The sequence below is a fragment of the Geotrypetes seraphini genome, chromosome 14 (assembly GCF_902459505.1).
Source record: "Geotrypetes seraphini chromosome 14, aGeoSer1.1, whole genome shotgun sequence".
Lineage (NCBI taxonomy): Eukaryota > Metazoa > Chordata > Amphibia > Gymnophiona > Dermophiidae > Geotrypetes > Geotrypetes seraphini.
Genome location: NC_047097.1, coordinates 60,240,492 through 60,255,256, shown reverse-complemented (window position 1 = coordinate 60,255,256; position 14,765 = coordinate 60,240,492). Strand labels below are relative to the sequence as shown.

The window sequence follows — 14,765 nt, the reverse complement described above, 5'->3', positions numbered from 1 at the left end:
CAGCAGTGGCAATTCTTATGTTCTTATGAGACACATTTCTGCAAAATCTGTGCCAAACTGCTAACCGGTGAACAGAAGGCCGCTCGCACATCACTCATTCAACAATTCTTGACTTCCAGAAACATTACAGTGATTACACACCCTCCCTATTCGCCTGACCTTGCCCCCTGTGATTTTTTCCTATTCCTCAAAATGAAATTACAACTGAAAGGGCGCTGTTTTAACACGATTGAAGAGATCCAGGCAAAATCGCAGGAGGTCCTCAAGGCACTCATCCAAGACGACTTCCACAGATGCATGGACTCATGGAAAAAACGCTGGAATTACTGTATACATTCTCAAGGGGACTATTTGGAAGGAGATGGTGGAAACTAGGAGTTTTGATAAGCAATTTTGGTTTTTCAATTGAATTCCCTGAACTTTTGAGTAGCACCTCATATTCATGTATGTAGACATTGCTGCTTCTGCTAACTCCTTCACCTTCAAGCCACATACCATGGATGGGTCGCTGTCATTAAAAAGGTTCATGACAGCACTGAACCTACAAAGACCTTCTGCAAAATTGTCATATGTAAACTTTTCTTCTAGCACTTGTTCTTCTGGTATTGCCTCTCCTTCAGGAATAGTCAGGTCAATTATGTCATCTGTTAATTCGTTGGCTCTGGTGTCTATTAAGTCCTGAAAATCCCCCAAATACATATCTTGAAAACCTTCCCCACCCACCTTCTTTGCCAATATCACAATGTCTTTCATAATTTATTTGATCTGCTCTGACCTGAAAGTCCATAGACTGTGACAATTCCCCTTCCCTTTTCTTCAAGTTATCATACAAAGACTTTGCCTTTCCTCTTATCAACACAGAGTCTACAGGAATTCTCTTCTAATAGCAATCTTGCACTCACATAAATGTTGCAGTTTCCATACGAGAGAAATTGTTATCTCGCACAACATGTAATGTTTTTGCACTCACTGGTGTAGCTGCAGCAATGGCTTCATGGATTAGCTTTTCCTTCTTTATGTACCTAACGGTACATTCATTAATGTCATAATGCCGAGCAACAACGGAGGCTGACTTTACTCTATGAAGCATGTCCTTTTCTGTTAAGGTCTTCATTTTTTTCCCTCTTGGGAGCACTTTCAGTAGTACTAGGAGCCTTACTCTTTGTAGCCATATTGCGAATATGGAGGGAGACCTGACCTGTTCCTGAAGGAGAGGCAATACCAGATAAGGGTAGTGTTTGAAATCTAGGCATCAGGGAGGAGGCTAGTATTGGACAATGCCCATGGACTTAATACAATACTGTAACTCTGGTGTAGCTGCAGCAAAACTCAGTGTCACATTTCTCAGATGCTGCCTTTGTGCAACCACGCAAATGCTGAACTTTCTTTGCACCCCAGCAAAACATTCACACATTTTTCCATCGCTGGCGTTTGTCTAACCATGCTGAAACAAACACACTTCTCAGATGCTGGGGGAAAAAATAAATAAATTAAAAAAAAAAAAAAAAAAATCAACAAACACTGATCTTTTCTCTTGGCACTCTAGGATGATATCACTCAAGGGGCGGAATCAGTAAGATGAAAACCGTGAATAATCGAAGTCGTGAGTGCCAAACCCATACATATGAAGGGAGACCTGTATCTGTGTCCAACACTGGTCTCCATACCTTAAGAAGGATAAAATTCTGTTGGAGAGGGTGCAGAGGCGAGCCACGAAACTAGTCAAAGGCATGGAGAATTTAAGTTACAAGGAACGCCTTGGAAAACTGGGACTGTTCACCCTCGAAAAGAGAAGACTGCGTGGGGATCTGATAGAGACTTTTAAAATATTAAAGGGATTTGATCAAATTGACCAGGAAGCAGCATTACTGACATTTTCAGATGTGACGCGGACAAGAGGTCATAGCCTAAAACTGAATGGCAGCAGGTTCAGGACAAATGTCAGGAAGTTCTGTTTCACACAAAGCTTGGAATGCTCTCCCGGAGGAGGTGGTGGCAGAAAATACTGTGCTGGGTTTCAAACGCAAGTTGGATGCACACCTTCTTGCAGATCATATTAAGGGATACGGGAAATCCGGGTCTCCAAAAAGGAGCACCTAAATGGGCTTCCGCGTGTGCGGATCGCCGGACTAGATGGACCTTGGTCTGATCCGGTGAAGGCGTTTCTTATGTTCCTCAAATTATAAGGAGCATTCAATAATTTATCTACCTCAGGGGTGGTAGATTCAAGAGTAATGTTAGGAAATTCTTCTTTACGGAGAAGGTGGTTGATGCGTGGAATGAGCTCCCAAGGGGTGGTGGAGAAGAAAATGGTGACAGAGTTCAAACAAGCATGGAATGAACACAGAGGATCTCTAATCAGAAAATAATGGGTATACATTGAAGAAACTAAGGCCAGTACTGGGCAGACTTGCATGGCCTGTATCCCATATTTGAATATTCAGTGGAGGACGGGCTGGGGAGGGTTTCAATGGTTGGGATGGTTAAGATGGGCTGGAGTGAGCTTTGATGAAGACTCTAGTAGATGGAAAGTAAGCACACCACTGGGCAGGGTTCTGGGTTTCTGGCCCAGATATCTAAGTATAAGGACCATTTAAACTAAATAATTGGTACATAGACTAAAGCACGTGGGACAACTGCACGCCGACAAAGCCACTTGGACAAATGTGCGCAGGACGTCAGCACTTCAAATTAAAACTTAACTTTAAAGGGTTCAAGGGGTGTTTCCCCCCCACTTTACTTAGAAGTGTTGCTGCTGCCATTGGGGGGGCTTGGGGGAGGAACCAACACCCCCATTACAGAGGAAAGTGTAATTTTCCCCTCTTTTTTAGGGAAAAATTATAGTTTCCTCTCTAAGTGGTTGAACACTTGTGATTCCAACATTCAATTCACAAACATACCATCATTCTTTTAAAGAGATTTCCATTTTGGATGCGACTATAGAACAACAAGAGCAGAAATTTATCACAAAAGTTTTAAAGAAAAAATGGCTAGAAATACCTTTATATTTATATTTTTATCTTTACTTTTCATTAATTGTTTCTTCAGGTACTTTAGTTAGACTGTGAGCCTTTGGGACAGTTAGGGAAATTTCCAAGTACCTATCTTATTTATTTTTATCTATTGTATCTTTTTAATGCATCATTTTTGTAAACCGCTTAGAAACCTCACGGTTATTAGCGTTATATAAGAATTAAATTAAATTAAATTCTTGCAGCATCGAGTTGCCATCTACATCATTTAAAACAAAGGGCTCCTTTTACTAAGCTGTGCTAACGGTTTTAGCGTGCGCTAGACGTTAACGGCTCCATTGAGCTGCCATTAGTTTTTGGTGCTTAGCTCGGGGTTAGCGCACGAGCGGCAATGTAGCGCGTGCTAAAAACTCTAGCGCACCTTAGTAAAAGGAGCCCAAAGTCTCCCATATTCGCAATTTTTACGCTACAGAAGAGTCTGTAGTGAGGTCAGCGTTTTTAAACCCCCAATCCAAGAAATTATTTGATGATCTTTCTGAGAGAGGATATAATGACAAGGACCTTAAGCAAGCATACACTAGGGCTAAGTATAATCACAGAGAGCTCCTACTATCCTCGAGATCTAAATCCATAGAAGAATCACATATACAGAATTTTATAACACAATATACCCACGCGAGCACAGTCATAGACAAAGTTATAAAGAAACATTGGAATATAGTTCAATGTCATGAGATTTTTAGAGATGTTAATTTGAGAACGACATAGTCCCATGGGAAAAGCCTTAAGGAAATATCGAGTCCTTCTGACTTACAAAGACCTAAAGACAAAACACCACCTTTGATTGTAGGTCACTTTAAATGTGGTACATGAAAGAACTGTTCAGTCACTTTATAAACAAAGACCTTCACCAATCCAGTGGACAATTAACATTATAGACTGAAACATTTCAGTAATTGCAATAGCAATTATAATTTGCCCAGGCAATAAAATCTATGTGGGGAAAACCATCAGGCCTCTTAAGATATGTCTTAATGAGCACCGTTCCAGTATCAAAAGAAACCGCATAGAGGCACCTTTGGTATTACATTTAACACTATGAAGCACCAGTTTAGCGAGTTAAAATGTTTCATTATTGATCTGTTAAATCCAATAAAAGGGGAGGCAATTGCAACAAGTTACTTTATCTAAGCGAACAGGAATGGATTTTTAGATTAAAATCTCTTGAACCTACATATCTGAACAATTGTATTGAATGGTGAGCCTTTCTCTAGATTTTTCATCACATTGCCAAGCTCCAACAGGTTTTTACTAGAACTTTCAATACACGAAGGAGAAAAGGTTCAATGTATATTTTCAACATTTATGTAAGCCTTGTGTATGTGTGCTTCTGTACTTTTCATTTAAATTTTGGATTTGTGATATTGTGAGGGGCATCAGTATAACTCATTCATCGATGCTCTTCAAATCATATTTCAGGGCATTTTTCAAATGAACCAATAGCATGCTTTACCATCACTCCAATGTCAGATTGGCAAAAATTTTATTAATGCCGACATTCAGAGTTAGTCAGCAGCATGAATGGTATGAAACGCTGGCAGTGAGACCATGTGAAAATAAAGGTATGAGCTCTCTCATAAAACTGTATGTCCAAGCCAGTCTTTCAACGATACTGATACATTTTTTCTCCATGTTCTACAACAACTAGACAGCAAGTTTGACAGATATCTTCAAAAATGAATGTGTGAGGACACACAAGTTTCATTAGGCATTATATTGATATCCCCTGAGGAAGCAATCACATGAAATGGTCAGGCCATTGGGAGATCAAAGATAAGTGGTCTTTGCATATATTCAAGCTTGCCGTTTGTATTTTCTTTTTTGTCTTCAGCTCTATAGACACTTGCCTTGGGATTTAGCTTTACCACCAACGGGTTTAGTAGCAAGTCTTTTTTTTTTGTCTCAGCGTTGCCATATTTGTCTCTGCTATTGTGTAGTGTTGCAGAAATTTGTTTAAGAATTGCAAATTTTCATAAGAAATTTTCTTATATCCAGAAAAAAATATTTAAAAAGACTGGAATTATGAGCATTAAAGTAGTATCAAATTAGTTTTTGCACATGTTTGTGCCACAATTAGGTTTTTTGACCTATAATATTACTCTTGCCCCATTTGGTTGTTTTTTCAAAAATGTTGTTTTTTTGACACTGGGGTCTTTGAGGTCTTTTTCTACATTGTTTAAAATTTTGGTATCTGACTCAACTGTATCTGACTCCATTTTGGACTCAGGATCTCTGTGATAGACCCAAATCTCATCTCCAGTCACCAAATAATGAAAAAAATTCACTTAGTCTTCACAGAGCATCTCCAAGTTCTTCTAACAGCTCTAGAGCCTCATGACCTTATGACATGGCGACATCATTCTTGATCCCCTATTGCACTAACCTCAGACATGCCCAACTTTTCATGAATTATTTTCCAAACTGTACCTGCTGAGATGCTGAGAAAGAATGGACTGAGAAAGAATGCTCACAAAATGGAGGACAGAGACAAGATGAAGGACAAAGACAAGATGGAAGCCTTGAAGAATATAATGTATTGTTAGGTTTTTACACAATACGTGACCACAAGCACATCAATACCTGTGTAACCTTGAACAGCAGAAGAAACAGAAACGCAACATGTGATTTCCCAGAAAAGGGCACCCTACCAAGGAAACAAAAAGCACAGTTACTTACCGTAACAGCAGCAGATATTCTCACATGTGGATGACATCATCCACGGAGCCCGGATGCGGACAGCTTCATAAGCAGATTTGCTTGTAGAACTTCAGAAAGTTTGCAACTGCCGCTATTGGCTATTGGGTTATACCTCGTTTGGAAATTGAGGAAATACTCTAAGAATGCTGGACTTGAACTTCCTAAGCAGTCACCGCAGATAAGTTCTTGTACCTCACTGGTTTTGAGCCTTAATCTTGAAACGTTGATAGCACTGCATTCTCACGTTTGCTTAATGAAATTTACTTTATTGATTTTTGTATCACACTATTATTTATCATCATTTGTGCACATATGTGAGCCCATGATGGTGCACAGCAGGGCTTGAAAAAGAGCCCGGCTACAACTTGTTAAGCCTGGAGCACTGGTATACCACAGCACCGCAGCTTGTACTATTGCACTGAGGCCACATACATTATATATTTATATCACTCTGTTCAACATCTACCTTGCCTCATTGGGGAACTTACTTCAAAACCTAAAGGTTAAATTCTACATCTATGCAGACGATATCACCATTGTTATTCCCATTACCACTCTGACCTCCAAGACTAAGACTCATCTTTCATCCATTCTAAAGGAAATCGAACTATGGATGACCAACTTCAAATTGAAGCTCAACACCGACAAAACTAAATTTTTCCTCGCTACCCCCAATGACAAAATCAGCGACCCATCGATCTCCTTGAGAGGTCAGGTCTTCCCTATTGACCACTCCATTAAAATCCTAGGAGTCACCCTGGACCGCCACCTCACTCTAAATGCTCACACAGATCTATTAGTTAAAAAATGCTTTTCTGTACTATGGAAACTCAGAACCATCAGAAAATACTTTACTGGTTCAATCTTCCATCCTGAGCCTGCTCGACTATTGCAACATTATTTACTTGGCATCCTACAAAAAAACCATCCTAAGACTCAGAGTCATTCAAAACATGGCAGTTCGGCTGATCTTTAGGCTGAAGAAATGGGAACACATAAGCTCCTACTATCAGAAACTCCATTGGCTGCCCCTAGAGGCGCGGATCCTGTTTAAGTTCTCCTGTCTATGTTACAAATCAATATTTGGCCTAGCCCCCACTTACCTCGTTTCCCACTTCAATCTGGCCAGTTATCTTAGACCCACACGAAGAATACATCTGTTCTCCTATCTGACAATAAAGGCCTGCCACTACAAAAGATTCTTGGACAGAACTCTTGCCTTCCAGGCAGGCAAATGGAACGATTGGCTTAGTAACGTTTTTGCGCTCTCATCATCCTACTTCAATTTTAGAAAACAGGTAAAATCGAGCTTGTTCAATCGATTTGTTAACTAAGAATCTTCTCAGCTCTGCTTAATCAACCAGTATCCCTAATGAACTAAACTGCTTTCATATTCCTTCTTTATGTAAGATTGTATAACTCTCATATTCCTTCATTATGTAAGATTGTATTGCTGACTTTGACTGTAACCTCTTCGCTGATTGTCCAGCGTTTCTTGCTGTAAACCGCCTCGAACTTCTATGGTTTTGGCGGTATATAAGAATAAAATTATTATTATTATTTGTTTGCAGTGCTATCTACCTTTCTCGGTTTATATTTGGGGATTTTTTGAGTTTTACTCTTATTGTATAAGGCAGGGTGGTTTATTAAATAAAATAAGCCATAAACCATAATCTGGAATTCAACTTTTACTTGTGCTCAAGAATCTGGTACAGATGCTAATATTCCCTTCATTTGCCCCGGGATACAATAGTACTAATTGCACCCATAATAGTACTAATTGTAATGATGGTGATAGCTATACACTTTTAGATAAAGGTCACCTGAAAATAAGCTTTGCACAAAGCAAAAAATAAATCTGGGGAAAAACCCTTGGCGGCCCCAGCCGCAAGGGCCCCAGCTGAAACCTGCCCCTGTTTTTCCGAAACAGGAGGGAAGGTCACCTGAGGCTCGAGACAAGATGGAGGGGCTTCCTGTCAAAAATAGTGAATATCCTGCCAAAAATAACCCCTCCATGGCCTGTAGCGGCTGGGAAGGCTGAATTGTCCCAGAGGCTAAAGCAAGCCAGCAACAGCTGTGAGGGAATCCCCAGCCACTTCGGCAGTAAGGGAATCCTTTTTACCCTTACTATCGGTGGCTGAGGAAATCCCTCCATGGATGGCGGGGGAAGCCCGGGCTTTCCCGCTGTCAGCTGCTGACTCGCGAGGCACTTGTGGCGGGGAGCCCTGGCCGCTGGCACCCGCTGCCGATGAGGCTCCTCCACTGCTCCTGCCTGCACAGCGCCTGCACAAGCCAGCCGCGAGTGCCTCGTGTCTGGAGCAAAATGAACACTTTTTCCCTTGTAAAATGCTCATTGCTCCATACACGATGTAACTAAAGAAAAGTGCCGGTTAGTTGAAAAATACAGCTAATTACATTAAATTTAAAGGAAAAGCAACCCTTCAGACCGGCACTACCTCAGGATTTTTTTTTTTTTTCACAGAACAGACTCCACTGGCTCTCAAAGCAGTATGCTTTACCTGAATTGGGGGCAAGGCTTACTGCTGAGGCACCTCTAAAAAAGTGTTGGGGAGGTGGAAGAAAGAAGGGGGGGACCCAGCATGAAACCCGCTGGGTATGACACCTCCGGGGTCGGACGGACCCCCAAACAGGGCCCACCCAAGTTCAGTCCGGCACAAAAACAGGGACTAGGAGCCCTAAACAAATTCCAACAGCCTTAACCAAGGGAGATGGGTACAACTCACTCACACCTACAGGAGACTGAGAGAAGACTGAGGTAATTAGGGGGAGTATGCTATTATGTACTATTCCAAAGTTTTGTCTGTCTCCACCTGCTGACCATGATGAGATATTATCCATCATCAAAGCCTATACCGGTCTGGAGAGTTGCTAAAGAAAAAGGATTTAATAGACTATGAAGAGATCACTGTGCAAACTATACATACAACTATATAAGCTCTCCATCAAATGACACGTACTCACCTTAACATCTGCCAGCAGAGCGTCTTCATCCTCAATCCCTGTTGGAACACATTTCTTGTGTAATGGCAATGACTCTAGCTTGTCCACAAGGCTGCCCAGTCCCTCTAGTTCAAAACGTGTTAGGTAAGTGATGGGCACCTCCTTGCGAAGTCCACTGTGTTGATTAAAGAGATCTATGTCCACATGGCTATGGTAGGAACCTCCAGACTCTGAGAACTCTATAGATGGAGTGCGTTTTAGGCTTGGGGGATGTAGAAGTGGCGCAGAGTGATAGCTCCGTGGCATCTCATAACGGTGGGCTCCATTGGACATAGGGTTGCTGAAAAGACAACGCCGACTACGTGAACGTTTGCAAGTCTCTTCATAATCTTCATCATCATCATCGTCATCCTCCTCCTCATCCTCCTCCTCCTCCTCCTCCTCCTCCTCCCCACTGTCATCTTCAACATTTTTTCTGTACTCTGCTTTGTTTAACTCCAAATCTAAAAAAATTAGAAGATAGCACACAATATTTAGTTACTTTCTTCCTACATATAAACACATCATATGTAGTCCAAAACTCGTTCATTGCTAGTTATAAAAACAGTACATCACCCCTTAGGTTTAGACAAGAAGAGTATCCATGATCAGTCCAGTCTCACATCTAGTCATTTTACATCATATAAGCAGTGAAAAATGAAGAGGAAAACAGGGTAAAGAAAACTGGCAGGTGAAGTCCCTATTACCTATGCTCAAAGACTCCCTCTGGTATTCCTTGGTGAGGTGGGAGCGGTTGGTCATGCAGTACACATAACGCTCCAAGACATACCAGCACATTTCATAGTAAAATGGATAACGAAACTTGTTTGGAACCTAAACAGAAAGATAAGCGATAAGCAATTCAAAAAATGAACAAAGAGGAAAATGAATTAAAGTATACAATTTGGTCTTCAACATATTTATCTCAACAGGATAATTCATTTTCAGGAGACATGCATCTACCACAAGGGTGAATGACACTGCACAACTTCTGAAAGCTACATGACAGCTTTTAAAAGATTTAAGAAAAATATGATCAGGGAAGTAAAGTTCCTCGTTTAAAAGATAGACTTAAACTTTCCAACTCAGACCAACATTGACACTAGGCTTCTCCGTCTTATGGAACATCCATATAAAGGGATTTTACAAAACTGTCTGCCCAATATACAGATAACTATATATACACAGAATCTATGAGTGTGCACTTTTACAAGACCTTTGCATTTACCTGCACACTTTTGGATTTTTAAGCATATGCATGTATTTTACCCCCCCAAAAAAATTTATTATGCACTCCAAATGGCAAGTAAATAACATAGTAAATGTCAACAGTTAAAAACTTGCATGGTTCATCCAGTCTGCCCAACAAGGTGGCCAGAATTGAATTTGGCATTCTTCACCGGTTCCACTTGTTCATGATTAAGTATACCTGTGTTTAATCTGTCTTTCCCTGCCTATTTTGGGGCACAGTCTGCATAAGTCTGCCCAGCATCAGCCTTACTTCCCAACTACTGGAATTCTCGAAGCCCACTACAGCCATGATCCTGATTTGTTTTTGCTATTTAAGCACCAAGACCATAGAACTCTGTATGTCATCAATCTTATTTGCCAACCACTGAAGCTGCCAAGGCCATTTAAGTTTCGCTTTAATTAGATTCCATCCTTTTTCTATATAGTGTTCCTCTGTATTTGCTTCACATGCTCTTGAATTTCATCAGTTTTTGTTTTCACAACATCTCAGTAAAGGGCATTCTAGGAACCCACCATCTTTTCTGTAAAACCATATTTCCTGACATTGCTTCTAAGTCTCCTACCCTGCAACCTCAACTCATGAGCGCTTCTCAGTCTCTGAAAAAGATTTAGCTTGCATATTAATAGTTCTAAATATTTAAATGATTTTTGAAAGGGTGCCTACGATAAAATGAGGAAAATGGTTAAAAAGAAGCTAAAAGGATTAGTGACAAAGGTTAGGAATATAAATCAGGCATGGATGTTCTTTAAAAAAAACATTGTGGAAGTCCAGCCCAGATGAAGAGAAAATGAGAGCTGGCATGGTTAAAAGGTGAGCCAAAAACATCCTTTAAAGCAGTGTTCTTCAACCTTTTGACACCTGTGGACTGGCACCAGTCCGCGGATCAGCAGTTGAAGAACAATGGGCTAAGTCCTGGGCCAGACCCCCCCCCCCATCTTTGCTCCAGACCCCGCACCCATAATAGTACTAATTGTAATACCATTTTTTCCATTCATTTTTCATATATACATACACAATATAATCTTATTAACAACACATAATGGTTAACCACAAAATGAAAGTACACAAAGCACACTGTACATATGCTTCTCAACATTAATTCCTACTAGAACACAGTTAACCCCTAAGCAAATACGGGACCAAAAATTAAAAGTACTAATATATACAAACGAAACCCTAAGATGCAAGACTCTGCATGCAGTACAACCCCAGAGAAAAAGAAACAAATGCATTTCTTCCGGAACAGTGCAAAATACAGACAGCAGATGTAAATTAATCACTAAATTCAAAACTAAAATCATTCCCCCCCCTACCTTTGCTGTCTCCCTCCCTCCATGTTGTGCCTTAAGTTCTGGCCTGCTCCTGCCTGGCCATTTTATGCCGCCTCTGGTGTTATCTTCGAGCCGGCTCCATCTTCCTCACTGCCGCAGTGCACAAAGCCACGGGCAGTGGCTCCTCGTGCGTCCCGCGCCTCATCCGGAAGCCTTCCCTCTGACGTTGCGATGTCAGAGAGAAGGCTTTCGGTTCAGGATACATGTAGGAGCTGCTGCCAAAGGCTTTCTGCACTGCAGCATTGAGGAAAAGGGAGCCAGCCAGAAGATAACGCTGCATCGATCGCACCACGGACCGGCCGCTGAAGAACACTGTCTTTGGCCCGATACACATGCCAGTCCTGCGGACCGGTTAGACTGTAAATCTCAGAAGCTCTAAAAGTCATACTGTCAAATTGATGGTTAAATGAGCTGCTTGAGGGGCAGGGCCTTGATCAACCAATTATCTAGATAAGGGAACACACAAAGAAAAAAAGCATTCATCTCTTACAAACAATCAAGGGAACAGGACTCCAGAGCAGAATACCTGACCAAGTCAAAAGCCGTCAAAACAGCAGTCAGGGAGGCTAAATTCAACATGGAGGAATCTCTAGCAAAGAACATCCAGAAGGGAGATAAATCAAAAGTAAAAACTCAGGAGGAATAGTACGTCTTAGGAAACCAGACGAAGACTATGTGGAAAAGGACTCAGAAAAAGCCCAATTGTTAAATGAATACTTCTGCTCTGTCTTCACCCAAGAAGTACCGGGGCATGGCCCTCAGCTACAGACAAGGGCTGACTCAGTTGACCCATTTAGCGATTTCAAATTTACGCCCAGCAGTGTCTACAGTGAGCTGTCAAAGCTCAAGGTTTACAAGGCAATGGGACCGGACAACCTGCACCCCAGGGTGCTCAGGGAGTTGAGTGATGTCTTGGCGGAGCCACTGTCAGCGCTCTTCAACTTCTCTCTTAGTTCAGGTAGCGTCCCGTTGGACTGGAAGAAGGCTAACGTCATTCCACTCCACAAAAAAGGCTCCAAGACAGAAGCAGCAAACTACAGACCAGTGAGTCTCACATCAATAGTGAGCAAACTAATGGAAACTCTAATCAAACACCAATTAGATACGATCCTGAATGAAGAGAACCTACGGGATCCCCGTCAACATGGATTTACTAAGGGGAGATCCTGCCAATCCAACCTGATCAGCTTCTTTGACTGGGTGACGGGAAAGCTAGATGTTGGAGAGTCCCTGGACATCATATACCTGGACTTTAGCAAAGCATTCGATAGCATACCTCATCGCAGGTTGCTAAGCAAAATGAGTTCCATAGGATTGGGCGACACATTGACGAAGTGGGTTGGGAACTGGCTTAGAGGTAGGGTTCAAAGGGTAATAGTGAACGGCACCCCCTCTGAAATGACGGAGGTGATCAGCGGAGTGCCCCAGGGCTCGGTCTTGGGCCCGATACTATTCAATATCTTTATACGGGACTTGGCAGAAGGGCTCCGAGATAAGATAACATTATTCGCCGATGACGCCAAACTAAGCAATGTAGTGGGCAAAAGCACAATGGATAAAAATTCAATGCCCGACAATATGATGCACGATCTACTCTTACTAGAAAACTGGTCTAAGACATGGCAGCTCAGCTTCAATGCCAAAAAATGCAAAGTTATGCACCTGGGTACCCAAAATCCATGCAGGACTTATACCCTTAATGGCGAGATCCTAACAAGAACGGTAGCAGAACGAGACTTAGAGGTGATCGTCAGTGAGGACATGAAGGCTGCCAATCAAGTGGAGCAAGCTTCATCCAAGGCAAGACAAATCATAGGTTGCATACGCAGGGGTTTCGTCAGCCGTAAGCCTGAGGTCATTATGCCTTTGTATAGATCCATGGTGAGACCCCACCTGGAATACTGTGTGCAATTCTGGAGGCCGCATTACCGTAAGGATGTGCTGAGGCTGGAATCGGTCCAGAGAATGGCCATCCGGATGGTCTCAGGACTGAAGGATCTCCCGTACGAAGAACGGTTAGATAAATTACAGCTATACTCGCTCGAGGAGCGCAGAGAGAGGGGAGACATGATCGAGACGTTCAAGTATCTCACGGGCCGCATCGATGCAGAGGAGGATATCTTCTTTTTCAAGGGTCCCATGGCAACAAGAGGACATCCGTGGAAAATCAGAGGCAGGAAACTGCGCGGTGACACCAGGAAATTCTTTTTCACCGAAAGGGTGGTCGATCGCTGGAATGGTCTTCCACTTCAGGTGATTGAGGCCAGCAGCATACCTGATTTTAAGGCCAAATGGGATCGATACATGGGATCTATTCGCAGGGTAAAAGCAGGGGAGGGTCATTAGGGTGGGCAGACAGGATGGGCCATGGCCCTTATCTGCCATCTATTTCTATGTTTCTATGAATGTTGCAGCTACTACAACTAAACATTTTGTGAAAACTCTGGGTGCTGAAGCTACACCAAATGGAAGCACCCTGTTTTGGAAGTGACTTGTGCCCATTCGAAAGCAAAGATATTTCCTGTAGATGGGAGGATGGGAATGTGAGTGTAGGCCTCCCTGAGATCCAGACAGCAAAGCCAATCATTTTTCTCCAAAACTGCTAACAGGGATCCCAGAGAGACTATTCTGAACTTCTCTTTCACTAAGTATTTGTTGACAGCACAAAGATCTAGGACTGGATGAAGATCTCCGGTCTTCTTCAGTACTAGGAAATACTTGGGGGCATGCTCCCAATGGGACTGCAAATGTTGGGGTGGGGGCCTTGGCAAACACAGAAGTGGTCCATTAAAGCATTAAGTTGTTGCTGAGGTATAGAACCTCAAATTTGGATCTGGCAAGGAGGAAGGGAAAAGAAAGTATTCGCGGTCCTTTTATATATGAGGTTTCTGTACTTCTTAGCATGAGCCATCAGTCCCAGGCATACATGCTCCCCTCTACTGCCCAGCTCAAACTGATCCAGTTATTCTCTCACTCCCTACTCCTCCAAAACTGGTTGAGAAGTGAGGTGCAGGCAACCTGGGTCACAATGGAGAATAAACACTAATGTCTTCAAAGGGGAGATGAACTGAGGTTGGCTCAAGTGGGTGGGTAAAACAAGCAAGGGATGAAAGTGATCAGTCTGTGCACGTTGGGGCACAAATATTCAGGACAGAGTCTAACTTGGGAGAAAGAAACTACTGAACCTCCATGAAATTTGGATAGGTGTTACTAATAAAATCTACCTCCAATCATACTTCCCTTTCCATATTTTATCTTCTATACTCTCATTCCCAACATCCACATCCTTCCTTTCACACCTTCATCTACCATTTATATTATATCCCCTTCCATTTACCCGTGTCCTGTCTTCAATGCTGTAAATGCGTAGTTGCATGGGGATGTTGAAGCTGTGCAGGAAGTTTCCTCCAAATACTAGAGTATCTACAGGGGTGAATACTGCGTGAATCCACC

General features: G+C 42.2%; 1 protein-coding gene across 7 annotated transcripts in view; it reads right to left on the bottom strand.

Moving 5' to 3' along the window:
- The window catches only part of KDM2A (lysine demethylase 2A), a 142,374-nt gene that overhangs the window by 80,892 nt on the left and 46,717 nt on the right, over positions 1–14,765 (bottom strand). For all 7 annotated transcript variants that reach the window (XM_033920117.1, XM_033920118.1, XM_033920114.1 and 4 more), the window contains 3 exons: positions 14,650–14,765; positions 9,437–9,563; positions 8,712–9,193 (listed from right to left, as the gene is read on the bottom strand). In XM_033920117.1, coding sequence (XP_033776008.1) covers positions 8,712–9,193; positions 9,437–9,563; positions 14,650–14,765 — 725 coding nt within the window. The remainder of the gene's footprint in view (positions 1–8,711; positions 9,194–9,436; positions 9,564–14,649) is intronic.